Source organism: Oncorhynchus mykiss, chromosome 19 (assembly GCF_057628025.1).
Source record: "Oncorhynchus mykiss isolate SJ-2025 chromosome 19, ASM5762802v1, whole genome shotgun sequence".
Lineage (NCBI taxonomy): Eukaryota > Metazoa > Chordata > Actinopteri > Salmoniformes > Salmonidae > Oncorhynchus > Oncorhynchus mykiss.
Window position 1 is genome coordinate 26,061,204 of NC_143040.1, and position 23,964 is coordinate 26,085,167.

The 23,964-nt window shown below is 40.5% G+C and overlaps 1 protein-coding gene across 1 annotated transcript in view; it reads left to right on the forward strand.

Moving 5' to 3' along the window:
* The first annotated feature begins 867 nt into the window (after positions 1-867).
* The window catches only part of LOC110497449 (choline transporter-like protein 1), a 35,637-nt gene continuing 12,540 nt past the window's right edge, over positions 868-23,964 (forward strand). The window contains exons 1-11 of the mRNA XM_021573554.3: positions 868-1,361; positions 1,779-1,868; positions 4,510-4,652; positions 6,118-6,254; positions 6,362-6,455; positions 6,560-6,729; positions 7,433-7,522; positions 10,017-10,165; positions 16,720-16,906; positions 19,380-19,548; positions 19,988-20,144. Of these exons, the coding sequence (XP_021429229.3) occupies positions 1,218-1,361; positions 1,779-1,868; positions 4,510-4,652; positions 6,118-6,254; positions 6,362-6,455; positions 6,560-6,729; positions 7,433-7,522; positions 10,017-10,165; positions 16,720-16,906; positions 19,380-19,548; positions 19,988-20,144 (1,530 nt within the window). The 5' untranslated portion in view covers positions 868-1,217. The remainder of the gene's footprint in view (positions 1,362-1,778; positions 1,869-4,509; positions 4,653-6,117; positions 6,255-6,361; positions 6,456-6,559; positions 6,730-7,432; positions 7,523-10,016; positions 10,166-16,719; positions 16,907-19,379; positions 19,549-19,987; positions 20,145-23,964) is intronic.

The window sequence follows — 23,964 nt, forward strand, 5'->3', positions numbered from 1 at the left end:
CTGCGAAAAAAAGAAAGTGACTCACTTCTTCTATAAATGTAAACCTGTGATAGAGTTTTGGGAAAACGTTACAGAATAGTTATTTAGCTTTTTGAACACTACTCATGTTTTTGACATGAAGGATATAGTATGTTACTATTGCAATGATAACAAGACCATTGAAATTGTGATTTAAAAACAAAAATATTGTTGCCAAATACTTTATACACAAACAAAAATGGCAGAATTCGATACCAAAATGACAAATATTGTGGATTGAATTGAATAATCTTGTTAAGACTTTATCCATAGTAAATAACAAAAATAATGACATCTTCCTGAATCATTATAATTAGATTTTTTTTCTGAATGAATACAATCTTCACTTGCATTTTTTTATATTTAATATTTTCTTGTTCATACTTGTTTTGTTTTGTGAGACATGTCAGATGTAGGGATGTACGTTGTTGATAATTTTGTATAATGAATAATAATTTTTAAAAATATGTATATATATAAAAAAATGTTTTTAACTCCTTGACACTCCTGTCATTTTCCAAAGAGAAATAAATATTAAAATATTAACATTCTAATAGCAGAAGACAGCAACTGGGCGGTGTTTGTGTGTGTGAATCATCACAGATTAGAGTGCTATGCTTCAGAATCAAATCATGAGATACTGGCATCACTCAGGGCAGTGGGATTAGAATTCCATTTCACACTGAATTGTCAGATGATTTTGATATGCTCATTACAAATGGCTCTGGATGGTCAGAGAATGTGCCATTGTCACTGAGGTTCTGGTGGAAGTTTATGGTGCTTTTTTTATGCTCTGTAGTAGCTGAAGGTTTTTATGTTCCAAGACAAACAAAAGCACATTTGTTTCCTGGATAACAAAAGTGTACTGTGTCAACTAACACCCCAACACGTCAAAATACAATAAAACAAAGCATGTTTTATCTAAAGCAGTTAGCAAATTCTGCAACTTGCATTCATGTCAAAATAACATGCATTTTAATAGAAACATATTTATTTCCATAAACTTTTATCCGACAATAGGTGAATGTCTGCAGTAAACTCATTGGGGTTTTCACTGTTTTAATGTCTATGGGTTTTCAGCATTGCATCCAACGTTTAGCTTACAGTGAAAGCCTTTCAGTGCCATAAAATAATATTAGAAAAAAAACGTATGATTGCAGTGACACTTTCCCCTCGTTCACAAGGAAAAAGTTCATCGCATGTGCATACACATCCTTGCATCTAATCTCTTTACAAGCGCAGTGTTACAGGCAAGGAAGTTTTGCAGGCACTTTTTGTGTTTTGGAAGTTCCAGTCACTCCCTAAATCGCCTGTCAACAATGGGATGCTGTGGCAGTTCAGAGGTAATCGGGTTTAGGGATATTTAAGACAAAACGTTTGTTACTAGCTAGCTAGACATTTTTAGATGTTCCAAACTAGTTGCTAACATTATCTGTTTGGGGTAACATACCCATTTAGCTACAAAAACGAACAAGTTGTTATCGACTGTCTTGCAGATCTTTCGCGGCGTTGTCTGTACTGTATGTAATTAACTATAGTTGTTTACACTTAAACAACGGACTACTTCCGTGTCTAAAATAAACGCTTTCATGTTAATTTAGGTGAAAGTAAGTTATTTAGGCAAATAGTATACAGTATTTCTGTGTGTTAGCACTGACTAAGAGGGGGGGGGGGGGGGCACGCCAGGTTAAACCAGTGTTGTGCATGCACCAGGCGTTCACAGATGACGAATTTGATTGTTTCCAACTTTTATTTGTTAGCAAAAGCAGCGCGAGTGGAAACCATTGGAGGATCGAAGCTGCACGGATATTCCATGGCTCATCATATTCGCATTGTTCTGTACGGGAATGGTGAGTTTGCTGTGGTTTCTTTGTAGATGACCATGGGCGCGTTCGAGCTGATCACTTTCGTCAAGACTTTGACTAATTTTGGTCACCGCCTTTCAAAGTGTGTAGCGTTATTATAAACATTGTTCGATTTGGGACTACATGTCGACTGCATGACTTTTACAACAACCATGTGATCAAAGGTCATGATCTTTAGATTGCAGTCGCTCCTCACCACAGATTATCCGTTATATTGACTAGATAATCAGATCAGACGGGACCATTCTAGCCAATGAGAGGGCAGATACGCGTGCGACCAGGCACAATTTTTTTCATTAGTTACCACAGCCACAAAGTGTATCGTAAAAATTCATGAAAACAAACATTTGCATTTTGGTCCAAATGTAAGGTTTAGGGTTAGGCATAATGTTAGCAGTGTGGTTAGGTTTAAAATCACATTTGGAGAAGTTAAATTGTAGAAATAGGCAGGGTTTATGACTTTGTGGCTGTGTTAACTAGTAACGACCAGGTATAACTCTGATAGTTTGTTCTCAAAGTTGCTGGGATGTATGGTGTCCTATTTATATGAGTATCAGTGGCAGGTTGCTTAGTGGTTAGAGCGTTGGGCCCATAACCGAAAGGTTGCTAGATCGAATCCCCGAGCTGACAAGGTAAAAATCTGTAGTTTTGCCCCTGAACGAGGCAGTTAACCCATTGTTCCTTGGCTGTCATTGTAAAAAGGAGTTTGTTCTTAACTGACTTGCCAAGTTATAAAGGTTGAACACCCAAAAAATAACAACCTAATCATGACAACAATTATATTAGAGCAAATAAGCAATACATTTTTTAAATGAAATTTGACACTCATTAACCTCGACAAAAACACCACCTGCTGGAGACGACAGACTTTGGGCCCAGTTATCCCTCTCGCTTCGCTTCTTTCCTCTCTGTCCTCACCAACTGCAACTTGAAGTCCGAACCAAAGCATTGTGGGAGACAACCTTCTGTTTTGTTGGAAGCAAAAGGCACTACATGCTATTAAATTGTTGATGTTGCCACTTATCATTGGTTATTACCAATACACATGGACTATTTTGTGTGGATAACTATTTAGAGCTTAAATAGATCTTTGTCCTTACATCCTTACAATCTAATTGCATAGGCCTACACGTGATCCACATTTCTAATATAAATAAATTAAATATCCTACTTGCTGACAATACAGCTAATGGGTTTATTTAAATATTACTGTAATGTTGTGTCCCATGTCATAGCCTACAACATGTCTTGTCTGTAATATTGTTGTCACCAAACAAATTCAAACTTGTTGGGTGTATATTTAGTGTGAATACAATTTAATACGTATTGTAGGCTACACATGGGTCATTGTTGTCACGACTTCCGCCGGAAGTCGGTCCCTCTCCTTGTCCGGGCGGCGTTCGGCGGTCACCGGCCTTCTAGCCATCGCCCATCCACTTTTCATTTTCCATTTGTTTTGTCTTTGTTTTACACACCTGGTTTCAATTCCCCAATGACTTGTTCATTATTTAACCCTCTGTTCCCCCATGTTTGTTTGTGAGTGATTGTTTGTATGTAATACGGCCCGTTATTGTGGGCTCGTTTATTTGTGTTGTATTTGAGAATATATTTGAGTAAATATTACGTCGATTACTCATATCTGCTGTCCTACTCCTGACTCCTCTACACCAGCTACACACAGGCTTATTACAATTGTAAGATGTTTTCTACACTGGCAATTAATGTGTGTTCAGGAAACCATCCCGTAATAAGCAAGTACCCCAGACACCAGTCACGGGGTCAATACTAAGTGCATATGACTGTTTGGCATATTGCTAGGCATATTGTTTCCCCGAGTAACTTATTTGAACTGATACACTGGTACATATACAGTCTAATACGTTTCTGTACAGTGAGCGTTTCCTCCTTCATGCGACTTAATCAAATTCTGCTTACTGACAAGCAACATAAAGGCTGAGAATGAAAGAAACACACAACGGTCTCTACTGATGCTGACCTGCAATCAATTACCATGCAGCAAGAACCTTGGACTCCATTTTGTCCCATCTGTTACAAGTCTATGTTGCGCAATCACAAATAACAATGAGGAAGGTACAAGGGCGTGAAGTAACGGCAAACAGAGCATGTCCCATACGCTGCAACAACAAAAAAAAATCTGTCGGTGCTCGTCGACTTCAGTCTACAGACGGCTGCTTTCGCCTTGCCACTCAAACGCGCCCCATGCTGAGTGTGCAACACTTTACTCGGGCTTACATTGAGCACATGCAGATCTTATTGATCTCTCTTTTTTTTTTCAGTAAGCGGACATTATATAGGACTGGCACTGTTAACTGTAATGACATATGATAATATGAAGCACACTGGTCAATCCAACCACATGAGGCATAGTGGTACATTGTTTGGCACCTATTCTGTTCGATTGCATGTATGGAATAAAATGACACTGTTTATGGTTCGCGAAGGTTATTCGATGGTTCATTTAGTACATGGCGTTATATACTGATTATTGTAATTACCAGCGTAGTTCAGCTCTACCCTGATATTGTTTTGTGCATTGTCATCATGATGATGGTGGTGGTGATGATGATGATCATGTTGTTATTAATGGAAGCTGCTTCCCCGGTAGGCCTGTATCGCTGGTTTCTCCATTTCCACGGGAGCTGCATCCAGGCTCATCTCTGGCTACGACAGCTACGGTAACACCTGCGGTCAGAAGAACGGGAAGATCGAGGGGGTCGAACTCAGTGGCCGGGATCAGACCGACAACAAGTAAGTTGCGCTGGAAATGTGGATAATCTCGAGATGGATGCTTACCAGTTATTAGCCTATCATGGAATAGCAAAGTAATAACAATGTTTTGGTTGAGCTTTCCACTCCCATGACAATGTAGGCTCAGCAGGTTTTGACTCCTCTCTCCTAGCCTGGTTAAACCAGACAGAACACAACCTTCACCATTGTTCAGTGTGATTTAACCAGGCTAGCTCCTCTCCCCCTTCCTCTCCACAATCGACAAGCCTTTGTTGTGGTAGTTTAACATTACTGGTGCACAAACATGGATCTTGTAATTTTGTAATCCAGTTTGCCACTTATACTCTCTTGCTCATCTGATGCAAGGCCTGTTAAAGCCTCGATGCTCATTTGTTCTGTTGATGGCTTAACTAGTGAGATCATTGGGTTACAGAGGATTATAAACTGGGAGCCCTGAATGCTGATTGGCTGAAAGCCGTGGTATATCAGACCGTGTACCACGGCTATGACAAAACAGTTATGTTTACTGCTCTAATTACGTTGGTAACCCGTTTATAATAGCAATAAGACACCTCATGGGTTTGTGGTATATGGCCAATATACCACAGCTAAGGGCTGTATCCAGACACTCCTTGTTGTGCCATGCGATAGAACAACCCTTAACCACAAACCCCTGAGGTGTCTTATTGCTATTATAAACGGGTTACCAACGTAATTAGAGCAGTAAACATAACTGTTTTGTCATACCCGTGGTACACGGTCTGATATACCACGGCTGTCGGCCAATCAGCATTCAGGCCCCCCCCCCCCCCCCCCCCGCCTTTTTGCTTATTCAGTTTGCCAGCACAGTTCATTACTGTAAGACACTTTACTCTAAATGTTACTATACTCACTTCTTGTTACTTGTGGTCAGAAAAAAACTCTTTTTGACCAGAGCTGGTGGTCAATAATAGTCCACTAGGGAATAGGGTGCCATTTCACATGTAGCCTGAGTGCAACAATGTTTTGCATTAATTCATGTCCATGTTCTTTTTTTTGGGAAGATATTCTAATAAATTGTTCATACATTCAGTCCAGTAAGTTTCCATTCTCGCAGTCTCTAGGAACAGTTTCAATGAGACAATGGGCTTTGTTTCTTAAGCTGGGCTGGTTGCCCATTGACGTTTTGACTGAGGGAGCAGCAGGGGCGTTTTGGCTACAGAGATTTGACTGTTTGCTAAGCTCTATCCCACATCAACATTTTACACAACCTACCTAGTCAAAAAGTCCACAATGAAAATATACTTAGGACAATATGCAGTTTATTGTATTGCAGGATGGAACCGTACATTTTCCAACATTCAAGGATGTCACTCAAATGTGCAGATGTTTAGTTCCGTCTTACTTGACTTGGGCCATTGGCAAATACATTCCATCTCCCTCTTTTCAGGACGTTTTTATACTTCCCTCCATCCTTATTGAGGTCCTGTTCTTTGACCTTTCCCAGGTATGTCTTCTTCCTGGACCCCTGCAACATTGACATCCTGAACAGGAAGATCAAGTCCATGGCCCTCTGTGTGTCCAGGTGTCCAGACAGAGAGCTCAAGACGTACACTGACGTCAAAAAGTTTGCACTGCAAAATGGTGAGAGTTCTTCCTGCTCTAATCCGTACCGTATGCATTTATTCCATTGGTAATTGGTGAAAATCAATTGCACAAAGTTTACTTCCTATTTCTCCACTTTTACATAGGATCGGAGCTCTGCTCATACGACATTCCAGTCTCCAGGTATCCAAGCCACGGAGAGAGATCCAAAAAGTGCCCCAAACTCCCCGTGCCACCAAGGTACAGTCCTTTTACCAGTGTCAAGTCAACAGCGAGTAAATATAATGACACTAGCGAGACTTATGTTGACGATACCATTTTCCCCATCCTCTCCCCTTGTGCAGTAAGTCTCTCCCGGTGTTCCACCGCTGTACCCCCGTGGACATCTCCTGCTATGCCCAGTTCGCTGAGGCCTTCGTCACCTTCGTCAGTGACAACAGCATGCTGCACAGGGTCATCGCCGGGGTGATGGCCAGCAAGGAGATTATCATGGGCCTCTGTGTGCTGGCTCTAGGTACTGTGCATTCTAAAGTGGCGTTTTATGTTCTACCTGTCCGTATAGCCTCCTAAAGCATAATAGTGCATATCCTAAATAACTTCTCTCGCTCTCTGTATACTGCTTGATTTGATTGTGCCTCAGAGGCCTCTGCTCTCCCCCTAGAAAGTTGCCTTTCCTGAGACGGGGTCAGGAAATGATAACAGGAAATGTCTCCTGGAGATCTGACGGCATCCAGGGCTCCATGCCGACTTAAAAAAAAAAAAAAAAAACGTTTAGGAGCACACAAAGAAATTCGGAGCACAGTGGAGAATATTTGAGCCGTTTTCTTTGCAGTAATAGTGGAAGCATGACAGTCGTGAATCTGCGCTCAGTGTATGCCCCATGGCACTCGGGCTGCAGTACAGTGAAGTCGCCTAGTCATTGCAACAATTATCATCTGGGTGATTTTCATTCTAGGCGCACTGGTGCTCCTAAATAAAAATGCCAGGTCGCACAGCAAAATATTTAAGCGCATAATGCAAGTAAAAAGGTCGCACTGTAGAGCGCTGGCATTCAAAATAAGTAGTCCTCCCTCCCCCTTAAATTTACACGAAACATCAGCCTTGTGTTTCAATAAATATAGCAGCAAGAATCGTAGCGTTATACAATAATAAGGCATTTTTATGTCATGACAATAGCATCGTTTCGTCTCTTTTATTTCTATCCCCTCTGTCTCTAGTCCTCTCCATAATCCTGATGGTGGTGATTCGCTACATCTCTGTCGTGCTGGTCTGGATGCTCACAGCCCTCGTGGTTCTGGGCTCTTTAGGTAAGCTTCCCTCTTACCGACGTCTCAGTGATGTCATGAAAGAGACGTCTTTACTAGTGATGGGCCTTCCGAGTCTTTTCGGTGAGCCGGATCTTTTGGCTCCACTCACCTAAAACGAGCCGTTCATTTGGCTCCCAAACGTCTCTTCCTTCATTCTGTAGTGCTTAAAAAAGGTATGAAAAACCACATTTCTATTGTAAAGCCTAAACGGTCGCCTAGCATTATGTCAGATTGTGAAATGTGAGTTCAAATCAATGTTACCTCACGAAATCAGATTGCTTGCAAAAACACACTGCAAAAATTGAGCATGGACCAGAATGAAACTTTCTCCTCACTATCTACTGTCCCTGCTGTAAGGAATTCCAATCTGCAGATAATGTTTTTACAACTGATCTCCGGATAATGTTTTATAACTGATCTCCGGATAATGTTTTTATATCTGATCTCCGGATAATGTTTTAGATCTGATTTCCAGATAATGTTTTATATCTGATCTCCGGATAATGTTTTTATAACCGATCTCTGGATAATGTTTTTATAAATGTTTTTAGAACTGATCTCCAGATAATGTTTTTAGAACTGATCTCCAGATAATGTTTTTAGAACTGATCTCCAGATAATGTTTTATAACTGATCTCCGGATAATGTTTTTATATCTGATCTCCGGATAATGTTTTAGATCTGATCTCCAGATAATGTTTTATATCTGATCTCCGGATACTGTTTTTATAACCGATCTCTGGATAATGTTTTTATAAATGTTTTTAGAACTGATCTCTGGATAATGTTTTTAGAACTGATCTCCAGATAATGTTTTTACATCTGATCTCCAGATAATGTTTTTAGAACTGATCTCCAGATAATGTTTTTAGAACTGATCTCCGGATAATGTTTTTATATCTGATCTCCAGATAATGTTTTTATATCTGATCTCCAGATAATGTTTTTATATCTGATCTCCAGATAATGTTTTTATATCTGATCTCCAGATAATGTTTTTATAACCGATCTCTGGATAATGTTTTTATAACTGATCTCCGGATAATGTTTTTATATCTGATCTCCAGATAATGTTTTTATAACTGATCTCCGGATAATGTTTTTATAACTGATCTCCAGATAATGTTTTTATAACTGATCTCCGGATAATGTTTTTATAACTGATCTCCGGATAATGTTTTTATAACTGATCTCTGGATAATGTTTTTATAACTGATCTCCAGATAATGTTTTTACATCTGATCTCCAGATAATGTTTTTATAACTGATCTCTGGATAATGTTTTTATAACTGATCTCCAGATAATGTTTTTAGAACTGATCTCCAGATAATGTTTTTAGAACTGATCTCCAGATAATGTTTTTAGAACTGATCTCCGGATAATGTTTTTATATCTGATCTCCAGATAATGTTTTTATATCTGATCTCCAGATAATGTTTTTATATCTGATCTCCAGATAATGTTTTTATATCTGATCTCCAGATAATGTTTTTATAACCGATCTCTGGATAATGTTTTTATAACTGATCTCCGGATAATGTTTTTATATCTGATCTCCAGATAATGTTTTTATAACTGATCTCCGGATAATGTTTTTATAACTGATCTCCAGATAATGTTTTTATAACTGATCTCCGGATAATGTTTTTATAACTGATCTCCGGATAATGTTTTTATAACTGATCTCTGGATAATGTTTTTATAACTGATCTCCAGATAATGTTTTTACATCTGATCTCCAGATAATGTTTTTATAACTGATCTCTGGATAATGTTTTTATAACTGATCTCCAGATAATGTTTTTATATCTGATCTCCAGATAATGTTTTATAACTGATCTCTGGATAATGTTTTTACATTTGATCTCCGGATAATGTTTTATAACTGATCTCCAGATAATGTTTTTATAACTGATCTCCGGATAATGTTTTTATATTTGATCTCCAGATAATGTTTTTATAACTGATCTCCGGATAATGTTTTTATATCTGATCTCCAGATAATGTTTTAAAACTGATCTCTGGAGAATGTTTTTATAAATGTTTTTAGAACTGATCTCCAGATAATGTTTTTATATCTGATCTCCAGATAATGTTTTTATATCTGATCTCCAGATAATGTTTTTAGAACTGATCTCCAGATAATGTTTTTAGAACTGATCACCAGATAACGTTTTTATATCTGATCTCCAGATAATGTTTTTATATCTGATCTCCAGATAATGTTTTTAGATCTAATATCCAGATAATTGTTGTCAGGAGCTCAAAAAGCAGTAGTAGCAGTATGCAAATCAGGAAGCCAAATGAACAGGTGCAATTCAATTTCCGCTGTTCGAAAAGAGCCGGCCGTTCTCAAACAACCCATCACTAGTCTTTACCTGGTTCTTCTCTGATATCCATCCAGAAACCAGTTTACAACCAGAAAACTACATTTTACCCAGTATTAGCCTGAACCCAATGGTAGCCTAATGGTTTCGTCCTTGTGCGTTTCAGGCGGGACCGGGGTTCTGTGGTGGCTCTATGTGGACCACAGGATGAATCTGACTGACCAGACTGGTAACACCCCAACACCCCAACAGCAGTTGGCCACAGGCAACGTCCAGGCTCTGCTGGTCTACGCTGTCATTGCCACCGTCTTCACGGTACGTGTGTGTGTGCATGCGTGCTTGTGTTGCCATGTGTTGTGATTTCTCTGTTTTATATGGGTACCGTGTGTTTCTACTGTACTGGGTTTTCAAGTATTTGCTCTTCAAGACCAGATTTGTTTAAGCAACAAGAAAAAGACAGAAATGGCCGGACCCATATTTACATTTTAGACTTAGCTTATGCTCTTACAGATTTTTCACCTCAGGGATATTGAACCAGGGATATTGAACCAGCGACCTTTGGGTTACTGGCCCAACACTCATGATTAGGGTTCCGGTGGGAAGTTAAGCACTGGAATTTTGCTTAAATTCATCAAAAAAGTTAGCTTATAACAGTGAAACGTTTTTGTGGGATACACACAAGGCAAATCTAGGTCTTGTGGCATATTTTGGTGAAACTATCCCCAGTTCAATAGAATTGCAACCCTCTGCATGCACAGTGCACACATTCCATCACATGTGCAGTGCACTCTTCCATCACATGTACAGCTGATTCTCAAGATCTTTCTTGCTCACTAATGAGATGCTATTGAGCCCACACTACTACACTGTCTGAGCCAAGGACTACATGCTTTCTGGTAAGTTTTGATTACAATACTAGGCGGGGTGAATGTATTTTATTCGAGATACATAATTTTCTTTTAACAAGTAAATAGTAGCCTACAGCAAAGTGTGTTTAAATCATTTCTAACTTGTTAACAATTTCTGCTAGTTAGTGTTTGCTACCATGTGGGTTTTAGGTTGCTTGAGCCTGTTAACATTTCTAGGGCAGGCGTTCCACTAGCGGAACCCCTCGACAACATTCCGCTGAAAAGGCAGCGCACGAAATTCCAAAATATTTTTGAAATATGTAACTTTCACACAATAACAAGTCCAATACAGCAAATGAAAGATAAACATCTTACCTCTTAAAGCTAGGGGGCAGAATTTTAACCTTTGGATAAATAGCTGCCCAATTTCAACTTCCTGCTGCTCATGCCAAGAATATAAGATATGCATATTATTCATAGAGTTGGATAGAAAACACTCTGAAGTTTCTAAAACTGTTTGAATCATATCTGTGAGTATAACAGAACTTATGTAGCAGGCAAAACCCAGAGGACTAACTGTTCAGAATTTTTTTTCTTTTTTTCCCATCTCTGTTCCCTATATTGTCTTTGCCATTGGATATTTAATAGGAACCTATGTTCAGTTCCTACCACTTCCACACGATGTCGCCAGTCTTTGGAATATGGTTGAGGTTATTCCTTTGTCTTATGAGGAAGTAGGCCAACTCGGAACAGAGGACACTTTTGTGAGTTGCGCAAGATGTGAAGAGCAGAGCTTTTTTCTTTTCGTTCATGTATTGAATACAGATTGCCCCGTCTACAAATGTATCGATTATTAACGTTTAAAAATACCTAACGTTGTATTACAAAAGTAGTTTGAAATATTTTGGCAAGTTTATAGGCAAGTTTGGAAATATTTTGTAGTGACGTTGTGTTTTTCTAAGCTGTTTTTTTCTGGATCAAACGCGCTTCATAAATGGACATTTTTGATATATATGGACGGAATTAATCATACAAAAGGACCAATTGTGATGTTTATGGGACATATTGGAGTGCCAACAAAAGAAGCTCGTCAAAGGTAATGCATATTTTATATTTTATTTCAGCGTTTTGTGTAGCGCCTGCTACGCTAGCTCCTTTGTTTACTGCTGGTGCAGATGTCTGCAGGCTATCAGATAATAGCTTCTTATGCTTTCGCCGAAAAGCATTTTTAAAATCGGACATGTTGGCTGTATTCACAACGAGTGTAGCTTTAATTGAGTATCTTACATGTGTGATTTAATGAAAGTTTGAATTTTATATCATTTTTTTTTAATCTGTCGCTCTGCATTTCCCCTGGCAATTGGCCAGTTGAGACGCTAGCGCCTCCCCTATCCATAAGAGGATTTATTAATCTACCCATCATGTCCGATTTAAAAAATGCTTTACAGCAAAAGCACAACTTATGATTATGTTAGATCATAGCCAAGTCAAAAAAATACACAGCCATTTTTCCAGACAAAAATAGGAGTCACAAAAAGCAGAAATAGAGATCAAATTAATCACTAACCTTTGATGATCTTCATCAGATGACACTCATAGGACATCATGTTACACAACACATGTATGTTTTGTTCAATAATGTGCATATTTATATCCAAAAATCTCAGTTTACATTGGCGCATTACGTGCAGTAATGTTTTGATTCCAAAACATCCAGTGATTTTGCAGAAATACTCATAATAAACATTGATAAAAGATACAACTGTTATTCACAGAATTAAAGATAGACTTCTCCTTAATGCAACCGCTGTGTCAGATTTTAAAAAAACTTTACGGAAAAAGCATAATCTGAGAACGGCGCTCAGAACCCAATCCAGCCAAAGAAAGAATGCAACAAAGATGCAGAATCATCTGGCCAAGTGCATAAAGTTCCCACAGCAATCATAACAAGTAACCTCTGAGAAGTCCCTCTACTTCTATTCGAGGTGAAAATTAGGAATCAGACACCTTATTGATAGCAACAGCTCATGGTCCTCCTGGAATCAGAAGTGTTTTTGACTCAATGGTGGAACATAGTCAGAGAAATACTGATGAATTTCTTGCTCGAGCTGTGTATGCAACTGGTTCACCTCTCATGCTCATAAGCAATGTGTATTGGAAGAGATTTTTGAATGTTCTTTGCCCAGCTTACACCCCTCCTACCAGACATGCTTTATCTACTCATTTCCTGGATGCAGAGTTCAACAGAGTTCAAGTGAAGGTAAAGGAAATCATAGAGAAAGCAGCCTGTATTGCAATCATCTCTGATGGGTGGTTGAATGTTTGTGGGCAAGGAATAATGAACTACATCATCTCCACCCCTCAACCACTATTCTACAAGAGCACAGACACAAGGGACAACAGACACACCAGTCTCTACATTGCAGATGAGCTGAAGGCAGTCATCAATGACCTTGGCCCACAGAATTTATTTGCACTGGTGACAGACAATGCTGCGAACATGAAGGCTGCTTGGTCTAAAGTGGAGTCCTACCCTCACATCACACCCATTGGCTGTGCTGCTCATGCATTGAATCTGCTCCTCAAGGACATCATGGCACTGAAAGCAATGGATACACTCTACAAGAGAGCCAAGGAAATGGTTGGGTATGTGAAGGGTCATCAAGTTATAGCAGTAATCTACCTCACCAAGCAAAGTGAGAAGAATAAGAGCACCACAATGAAGCTGCCCAGCAACACCCGTTGGGGTGGTGTTGTCATCATGTTTGACAGTCTCCTGGAGGGGAACAAGTCTCTCCAAGAAATGGCCATATCACAGTCTGCCGATGTGGACAGCACCATCAAGAGGATCCTCCTGGATGATGTATTTTGGGAGAGAGTGGTAAGCAGCCTGAAACTCCTGAAACCTATAGCAGTAGCCATTGCTCGGTTTGAGGGAGACAAAGCCATCCTGTCTGATGTTCAGACTCTGCTTGCAGATGTAAGAGAAGAAATACGTACTGCCCTGCCCACTTCACTGTTGCTCCAAGCAGAGGAAACTGCCGTTCTGAAATATATCAAAAAGCGTGAAGACTTCTGCCTGAAGCCCATACATGCTGCAGCGTACATGTTGGATGCCAAGTAAGCTGGCAAGAGCACCCAGTCTGGTGCAGAGATCAACAAGGCTTATGGTGTCATCACTATTGTGTCTCGTCTCCTTGGCCTGGATGAGGGCAAGGTTCTTGGCAGTCTGGCGAAGTACACTTCCAAGTAAGGGCTTTGGGATGGAGATGCAATATCGCAGTCATGCCAACATAACTTATTAGCCACCTGGTGGAAGGGACTTTGTGGATCTGAGGCTCTTTCCCCTGTTCCCTCCATCATCCTCCAAATCCCACCAACATCAGCCGCCTCAGAGCGCAACTGTTCCTTGTTTGGGAACACGCACACCAAAGCACGCAACAGGCTGACCAATACAAGGGTTGAAAAATTGGTGGCATCCGGGCACATTTGAGGCTATTTGAGCCTGACAATGAGCCATCCTCAACAAGGTTGGAAAGTGACAGTGAATATGAGGCCTCAGAGTCTGATGTTCAAGAGGTGGACATTGAGGGAGAAGATATGGAAGTCTGAGAGGAAGACAACCAAACCTTTAGTTTCTAGACTATCATTTTACAGATGTATGTTGAAAATGTTTTTGGAGATGTGATGGATAATTGGGGATCATTCAATATTCACTTTATTTTGTTGTTCAGTGAAATCATCCCATGTGAAGAGTCAACTCATTTAATTAAAGGTCAATTCTTAACTAAATAGTTTTTTAAAATTTATATTGGAAGGATTTAATCATTTGCAATTATGTCTACTTATGATAAGGTAAAAGGTTTATGTTTCTGTCTACATATGATGTGGTAAATATATCCAATGTAAAAAACATCTACATTTAAAAGGTATTAATATTAATGTAATATTTCCGTTAATTCCCACAGAAAGTTTCCACCTCTGAATATTCCCCAAAATGCGCAACCCTAACAGCGCGGCTATTTAATGAGTCTGTAATCTGATGTTTTGCCGACGGTTGGCACTAGTGGAAAACACTGCATTCCCACATACCAACACAGTCTCACAATCAATTTGTGCATATATGTACAAAATGCATTTCAGCAAATTTCTTGCATTTTTGTGCGTTTTTCTGGCTTAATTCGTGAGAAAAGACACAAATTTATGTGCTTCTTAATTCGTGCGAAAAGACACAAATTGATTTGTGCGAAAATACACAAATTGAACCAGTAGGCTACACACAAGCCTTTTCAACAACCATATAGACGCGATAGTTTATATTTAATTTTTGTTCTTAAACTCGATGTAGGATCAGGCAAAATCCTTTGAGTTGCGCACCTTATGCAGGTTTGGTCCTCGGTTGGTTGCCATGTGTCCATATCGAGTGGTGTGGTCATGATGTCTAGGTCCGCTTGTCAACGGATGTGGAAAGCATAGTGCAACCTAGGAGTTTGGTTTCTAGTTTTGAGTCGGTTGATCCACTTCCATCTCTGACACGTGGAAACCGGAGGGGGGAAGGGAGGGGTTGCACTCCACACATATGCGCGTAGGCCGGAGGGGTCCGGGCGCGGCCGGCCAAAGTTGTGGGCCCCATGGTTGCCCACTTGTAGATTGACCCATTGGTTGGGTTAAAGAGTCGTCTGTCCGTAGGGTGGGGGTTAGGATTAGGTCCAGTTGGAGTTAGGGTTAGGTATAGTTAATAGAATGGTTAAGGTTAGGGTTAAGGTTAGGGTAAGGTATAGTCGCGTATATGGTTGTTGCAAAGGCTTGTGTGCCTACTGGTTAAATTAATGTATTTTCACACGAATTAAGTAGCACATAAATTTGTGTATTTTCGAACGAATTGAACCACACAAAAATGCACAAAAACACACAAAATCTGCTGAAATACATTTTGTACATATATGCGCGAATTGGATGTGAGTTTTCTTGACTGTGTGCTTAGGGTCGTTAAGGTTCTGAGCGCTCTGGAGCAGGTTTTCAAGAAGGATCTCTCTGTACTTTGCTCCGTTCATCTTTCCCTCGATCCTGACTAGTCTCCCAGTCCCTGACACTGAAAAACATCCCCACAGCATGATGCTGCCACCACCATGCTTCACCATAGGGATGGTGCCAGGTTTCCTCCAGACGTGACACTTGGTATTCAGGCCAAAGAGTTCAATCTTGGTTTCATCAAACCAGAGAATCTTGTTTCTCATGGTCTGAGAGTCTTTATGTGCTTGTTAGCAAACTTCAAACAAGCTGTTATGTGCCTTACACTGAGGAGTGGCTTCCGTCTGGCCAGAGATGCTGCAGAGATGGTTGTCCTTCTGGAAGGTTCTCCCTTCTCCACAGAGGAACTCTGGAGCTCTGTCAGAGTGACCATCGGGTTCTTGGTGACCTCCTTGACCAAGGCTCTTCGCCCCCATTGCTCAGTTTGGCCGGGTGGCCAGCTGTAGGAAGAGTCTTGGTGGTTCCAAACTTTTTCAATTTAAGAATGATGGAAGCCACTGTGTTCTTGGGGACCTTCAATGCTGCAGAAATGTTTTGGTACCTGTAGTTCTGTGTCTCAACACAACCCTGTCTCGGAGTTCCACAGACAATTTTCTCGACCTCATGGCTTGGTTTTTGCACTGTCAAGTGTGGGACCTTATACAGACAGGTGTGTGCCTTTCCAAATAATCTCCAATCAAGTTGTAGAAACATCTCAAGGATGATCACTGGAAACAGGATGCACCTGAGCTCAATTTCTAATCTCAAAGCAAAGGCTCTGAATACTTATGTAAATAAGGTGTTTCTGTTTTTTTTTAAATACATATATAAATTTGCAAACATTTCTAAAAACTTGTTTTCGCTTTGTCACCATGGGGTATTGTGTGTAGATTGATGAGGATTTTTTATTTAATTCATTTTAGAATAGGGCTGTAACGTAACAAAAATGTGGAAAAAGTGAAGGGGTCTGAATACTTTCCGAATACTTCATATCCTGTATCCCATTTTCAGGTGATCCTGCTGCTGCTGCTGTTCTTCATGAGGAAGCGCGTGGCACTGACCATCACCCTGTTCCACGTAGCGGGCAAGGTGTTCACTCACCTGCCCCTGCTGGCCCTGCAGCCCTTCTGGACCTTCCTCAGCCTCATGCTCTTCTGGGTCTCCTGGCTCGGTGTGTTCCTCTTCCTTGGAACCACAGGTCAGAATGGAATACAACTTTGTCACGTTGTGAAACAGACATTTTTGTTAATGTCTTTATTTTCCCCTTTCAACAAGATATTTATGTCTAAATAAACCTTTTTGGCGAGGATACCATTTTGTTTTTTACAGATTTGTTCCAATTGTTTTATGCCCCGAAAAATAATAAGGTAGTGAGTGGACTTGCGTCACTATGGAAAGTTTGGATACTGTAAGTATGGACTGTTTGGTTCATTTCATCCTGCTAGTGATGTGATGATTAATCATAGAGATCCTATTAAATTACTAAATGGGCTGTGTCATAAACCCACAAAGTTCCATAATGGGGTGTAAATGGCAGCCATCTTGGTCAGGGAGAAATCCAAAACCAGTTGAATTAGAATAAATGACAGTAGAGGCACGAGATGCATTTCCTGTCTTTACTTACGCAGGAAAATAGAAGTAAGGTATGTGATGCATCAGAAATTGTGTAATGGAATTATAGTCAATATCAAATATTGTCATATAAATACAGTTTATATGTGTTTTACACACATTGTCTGTATAAATAGCCTCTCAAATATATGTAAACGGACCATAAATGTCTCAGATTTAGTTTTCTTAGAAAGCTGTGAGTGCTATTATATGAGTACATTTACATGCACACTAATAATTCAATATTAAAATGATTATGGCAGAGTATGGAAATAGTCATGTAAACACCTTACTCTACTTATCTTATTTGGCGTGAGGTCAAAATTGAAATAAGCATACGCTGATTAAAACACCTGGTTTTCTGAGCATTCTTTCAAATTATTAGGACGCGTAAACAGCTTAATCAGCATTCCAGCTGTGTATTTGATGTGCGTATGTGCCAGAACCGGTAGCGCAAGCCTCCCTCATATGCGCGAGTGAAGCGAGTTCGGAAAAACTGAAAATATGCATTTTAGAAATAGTTTTCACATACAAATGTTATATGTCCGAACTCAGAATCAAATAGGCTTGGTCACTTGTGGAACAACATGGTCACTGGTGGAACGTTTATTTTCATTGCCGATTTTCTGCAATTATTTAAGTCCCATCAGGTAGCCTGATTTCAGATGTGTCCATGTAAACAGGATAATTAGGGAAATCATTATTCTTGCGAAGCATGTAAACGTTTTAAACAAAATATTATATACTGAACAAAAATATAAACGCAACAGGTAAGTTGTTGTTCCCATGTTTCATGAGCTGAAATAAAGAGCCCAGAAATGTTCCATATGCAAAAAAAAGCTTATTTCTCAAAAATGTTGAGGGCATTTCTCCTTTGCCAAGATAATCCATCCACCTGACAGTTGTGGCATATCAAGAAGCTGATTAAATAGCATGATCATTACACAGGTACACCTTGTACTGGGGACAATAAAAGGCCACTCTAAAACGTGCAGTTTTGTCACACAACACAATGCCACAGATGTCTCAAGTTTTGATGGAGCGTGCAATTGACATGCTGACTGCAGGAATGTCCACCAGAGCTGTTGCCAGAGAATTTAATGTTAATTTCTCTACCATAACCCGCCTCCAACGTCGTTTTAGAGAATTTGGCAGTACGTCCAACCGGCTTCACAACCGCAGACCATGTGTAACCACGCCAGCCCATCAACTGATTTGAGCCAGTGTAGGACTGTGGATTGACCGCATTGTTTGAATGGAATGTTGGCACATTGTCAGTTAATTAGAAACATTTATGGAAACATTCCTCTACCGACCTACACACATACAGTGCAGATAAATCCTTCACATTCATTATTTTACACACTATCTTATGACAGCACTGGCAAACCATGGTTGACCAGCATGGGTGACCTTAGGACCATCACAAGAAGGTTCATGTCCATTCTAGTATTCTAATTCCTGCTTCTATGTGATTAACACACTCATGTGACATTTTGGAACTGAAAGCGCATGGCTAGAGTGGCACGACTCGACGCCCACTCCTATTTAGATTCTTGGGTCGGTCTGGTGCTGTGGGTGGCAGCTCGGGCGCACAGTCAAAGAAAAGGTCTCTGAAATCTACCCAATACATCATGTATATCCCTCATCAACAACAACACCAGAGCCACCTGTTTTTGTAGAATCTGTCTGCCTACTATCTTCCTCTGTCTGCCTTTTAGCTGTTCCTGGATGTTATTCAGATTAGAGTTCGATAAACTAGATAACCTTAAAAAAGAGTGTCCAACAAACTCATCCGAGCTGCAGTGTTTGTTGTTGCAAAATGGTGCCATCTTGCTGTATTATATTTGAATGAAAATATTTTCCCCAAAAAATCTTCCAGGAACACAATCATGATCCTTGAATGCCTTGCAGATCAGAGGAGATCAGCCTGCCCCTAATCTTGGCTGTAGGGAACCCTGTAAAGAACGAGAAGATTGACCCCTAACCTTAGCTGTGTGCCCCTACAGGAACCCCTGTGCAGAGCGACCTCGAACCCTGTCTGTGTGTAACCCCTACAGGTAGCCCAGTGCAGAGTGAGGAGACAGGGCTGGTGGAGTTTCGTATGTCAGGTCCACTCCAGTACATGGTGTGGTACCACGCTGTGGGCCTCATCTGGATCAGTCAGTTCATCCTGGCCTGCCAGCAGATGACCGTGGCCGGAGCTGTGGTCACCTACTACTTCACAAGGTCAGGAGAGAGTGTTGTGATGAAATGCTATGTGATGAAATGCCATGTGATGAAATGCCATGTGATGAAATGCTGTTGTGATGAAATGCTATGTGATGAAATGCCATGTGATGAAATGCTATGTGATGAAATGTAATAAAAGTAATGGCATGCTTGTGATGTGTTCACTTGGAAATATCCCATATCAGACCTGGGTACAGGTTTCTGGGTTTCTTCTGTCAAATACGTTAGCTGCACTTCATTGAGCTTGCCTGGTGCATTTGAACCAATGGAATTGTCCCAAAAGTGCAAAGCACACCCATCTTAGCTACAGCACAGCGCCTGCTTTATTGGTCCATTAGTACGGACAACACTATTTAATCCCAAGTCAGTCCTGTATCAGTTAATTTGACTATTTTACAACTCTTCTTCTTTTCCTCTATCCTCTGGTGGACATCAGGAATAAATCTCAACTGCCCATGACCCCCATCGTGTCGTCTATGCTGCGTCTGACCCGCTACCATCTGGGCACCGTGGCCAAAGGCTCCTTCATCATCACCCTGGTGGAGATCCCTCGCCTCATCCTCACCTACATCCACAACCAGCTGAAAGGAAAAGTAGGTACTTTATCTCATTCAGCTATATCAAATGTGTATTTGTCACATGCGCCGAATACAATAGGTGTATATCACTGACATCCACAATCAGTTCAATGGCAGAGTATGTAGGGTGTTCACCCACTGGTCTAGAATGTTGAGGAAAAACGGGGCAATTCAAGAGAGTACTACAAAATGAATGTCAAGACGTAGTTTTCCTTGCCCTATGTCATTATAAATCTCATATAATGAATAATGCAATTGTTCTCTACAACATTATAACCGTAATAATATACTTGTACTTTTTAAAATTTGATTTAACCTTTATATTGACAGGGAAGTCATACTGAGACTAGGATCTCTTCCACAGAGGAGCCCTACTTAAATACATCAAGCACATACAATATATAAAATTACAAAACATATGAAGAAAAACAGACATTTATCAACATAAGAGGTCATTACTCTGAACTGACCAAGGGGAACATCTAATTTCAGAGAGCTCTGGAAGTGGTTCCACAAAAGGCGCAACCCCCCCCCCCCTAAAAGCAGCTTTACCCAACTCTGTGGAGACCAAAGGGGCCTCCAGGGTTATCCAAGCCTGAGACTGGGTTTTGGTCATTTGTAAATCTAAATTGAATTCATGATGATAGATACATAGGAAGTTTCTGCATGAGTGCCTTGTAGATAAACACAAGCAAATGCTGCTCTCTCCTTACATGCAAAGAGACCCAACCCACTTTTTGATACAAAACACAATGGTGAGTTCTGTAACCATGACCAGTAATAAACCTAAGAGCACAATGGTGAGTTTTGTAACCATGACCAGTAATAAACCTAAGAGCACAATGGTGAGTTCTGTAACCATGACCAGTAATAAACCTAAGGGCACAATGGTGAGTTCTGTGACCATAACCAGTAATAAACCTAAGGGCACAATGGTGAGTTCTGTAACCATGAGTAGTAATAAACCTAAGAGCACAATGGTGAGTTCTGTAACCATGACCAGTAATAAACCTAAGGGCACAATGGTGAGTTCTGTGACCATGACCAGTAATAAACCTAAGAGCACAATGGTGAGTTCTGTAACCATGACCAGTAATAAACCTAAGGGCACAATAGTGAGTTCTGTAACCATAACCAGTAATAAACCTAAGGGCACAATGGTGAGTTCTGTAACCATGACCAGTAATAAACCTAAGGGAACAATGGTGGGTTCTAGGGTTTGAACTATTGTTTTTCTGAAACAATTCTATATTGAATGGACTTATTTGTATAAACCTTGAATGAATTAATAATTTTATGTGTGAACACCCTTGAAAAAGGACGGGTGGCTGCGAACCACTCCTTTTGAAGGTCCTCGGATACATTTTTTGGAACTCAGTCGAGGTCTCAACTTATTGTTCCGAGTTAGATTAGTAGAATACACAAGGTGCAGTTTAGAAATTTGGTCGTGCATCAGCGGTTTCTCTCGTTATGTCAGTCACTTAAAGAGAAAGTGACAGCTTTTTAGCAACATGAAATCTTAGAAAAATCCGTTCATATACACCCCCAGGAAGAATATGATATCTTTTGTTTACATTTTCTGACAAGGGAACACTTTAGATATGGTTATTGAAATACTTTCACACTTTCCTAGAATGTTTGGGAAGGACGTAGGGTAAGGTATTTGTGAAAATTCTATTGTGGTAAAGCGACCGTGCATTTGGGCAATTTAATAGACACGGCATAAAACCTACCCCCCAAAAAACGTGGCAATCTTGTTCAGGACCGGACTCTACACAGACCGATGCACCATAGCCAATCAGAGCTACAATAGGTCTATATGGAAATAAGCTATTTGCCTCACCGGCCTGCCATTATTCAATTTGAACTGAACTGTGTGTTTACAAGCAGTAAGTAACAACAGCACGACATTAGAAATCATTCGCCAAAAGCCACAAAGATACATTTTATTGGCTTTCTGCAAATATGTATATACAGAGGTCCTCTTACATTGAGAAGGGTGCAACTGCAGCCCGCAATTTGGGGTGTTCCTGCATGTAGGCATCCCTGCATCTGCAAGAGCCCCTCTTTATACTTCTGTTGGTCAATTTTTAATTGACTCCAGTACATAGGCGGGAGGCAGGGGCACTTCAGTAGATTAAATGGTGGTAATGCACCATAATGTTGGATGCCAACATCCGATAAACCCCACAGAAGAAGAACAGGCAGGGGTGACAACAGTAGTTAGCTATAGCTAGTACACACCGGTAACGGTAGTTAGCTATAGCTAATACACACCTGTAGTGTCCTTCACCCCCGCCTGTCGGGTAGTTTTCCCACAGTTCTGTAAACGACAGCAAGGGCAGGTGTTCGGCAGGCGGGAGTGAAGGACACTGTGTGCTAGCTTAGCCAGCTTGTCCTAAGGAAGACTCTGGTACACAGCAGGCGGGGGCGTCACCGTGTGCAAGCCAGTTAACTACAGTAGTAAGCTAGCACACAGTGTCACCCCAGCCTCCCGCCTGCTGTGCTAGCGGTGACGACCAGTAGACCGTGTCCTTCGCCCCTGCCTGTTGGGCACTGTTTTCGCGCAATTCTGGTAATGATGTTGAAGGCAGTTTTAGGTTTAGCAGGTGGGAGCCAAGGACACTGTCTACCGACTTCGGTACACAGCAGGCGGGGGCAAAAAATCTCAATACTCATAATACACATTTTGACAACTGAATGGGAACGGCCTGCTCGCCCATTTGATCGATGCCAAATACATTTAATAGACAACTAAGAGATATGCTTGCTAACTGTGCATACGTTGTTCAAGTTCAGCGTAGCTAGCTAGCTAGAAAAGTGACACCCGCATCTCTAGCTGTAGCCAACAAAAAACGATATGACAGGGGAAAAGGCGGCCACTCACCAACTCGTGCCATGACATGACATCCTTCCAGCAGCTAGCTAGCTAATGTTAGGCTCCTTGTTTTTAGCTTGCTAAATAAATAGATACTCTAGCCTATTAGGAACGTTATGACTGACTTGAGATCATTGCCCTTGCCAGTTTGTTTGTATTGATGTTCCCTGCCTTAGTTTTGTCAGTTTTTGTCCAAAATATTGAGTCATTGAAACTGAAACAGTGCATCCTGAATGGGTGGAGGCAGCAAGCACTCAACCAGGGCAGCTGTGATTTACAACCTAATAGCAATATGTATTGGTGAATTATATTAATCATGCATTGAACTGCATTCATCTGTTTTGCCAACAATGCTATATTCTGCGTCATAGAAGTTGGAGTCAAATAGAATCTATTTTTAAAACCTCTTATTGTCTGTTTGTTTCATATATGCAAAGTAGTTAAAACGCTGTCAGTTCCATTTTAATTAGCCCATGTCTGCTAACATTTTTTTTATTGCTAAGTTAGTTTAGCAGCTAGCTATCTAAAATGTCTCTGCACCTCATGGCAAAATGTGTAGAATTGCAGGAAACTTGCTTTAAAACAGCAACATTTTCTCTACACCCCATGTCAAAATGGTGTTAAACATGATTTTTGAATGACTAGCCCATGTCTGTACCCCACACATACAATTATTTGTAAGGTCCCTCAGTCGAGCAGTGAATTTCAAGCACAGATTCAACAACAAAGACTACATGTAGGGAGGTTTTCCAATGCCTCACAAAGGGCACCAAAAGCAGACATTGACTATCCCTTTGAGTATTGTGAAGTTATTTATTACACTGTGGATGGTGTATCAATACACCCAGTCACTATAAAGTTGACATAGAGGAAAGATACCACTCGGGGATTTCACCAATGGCGATATTTAAACCAGTTAGAGTTAGATGGCTGTAATAGGAGAAAACTGAGGATGGA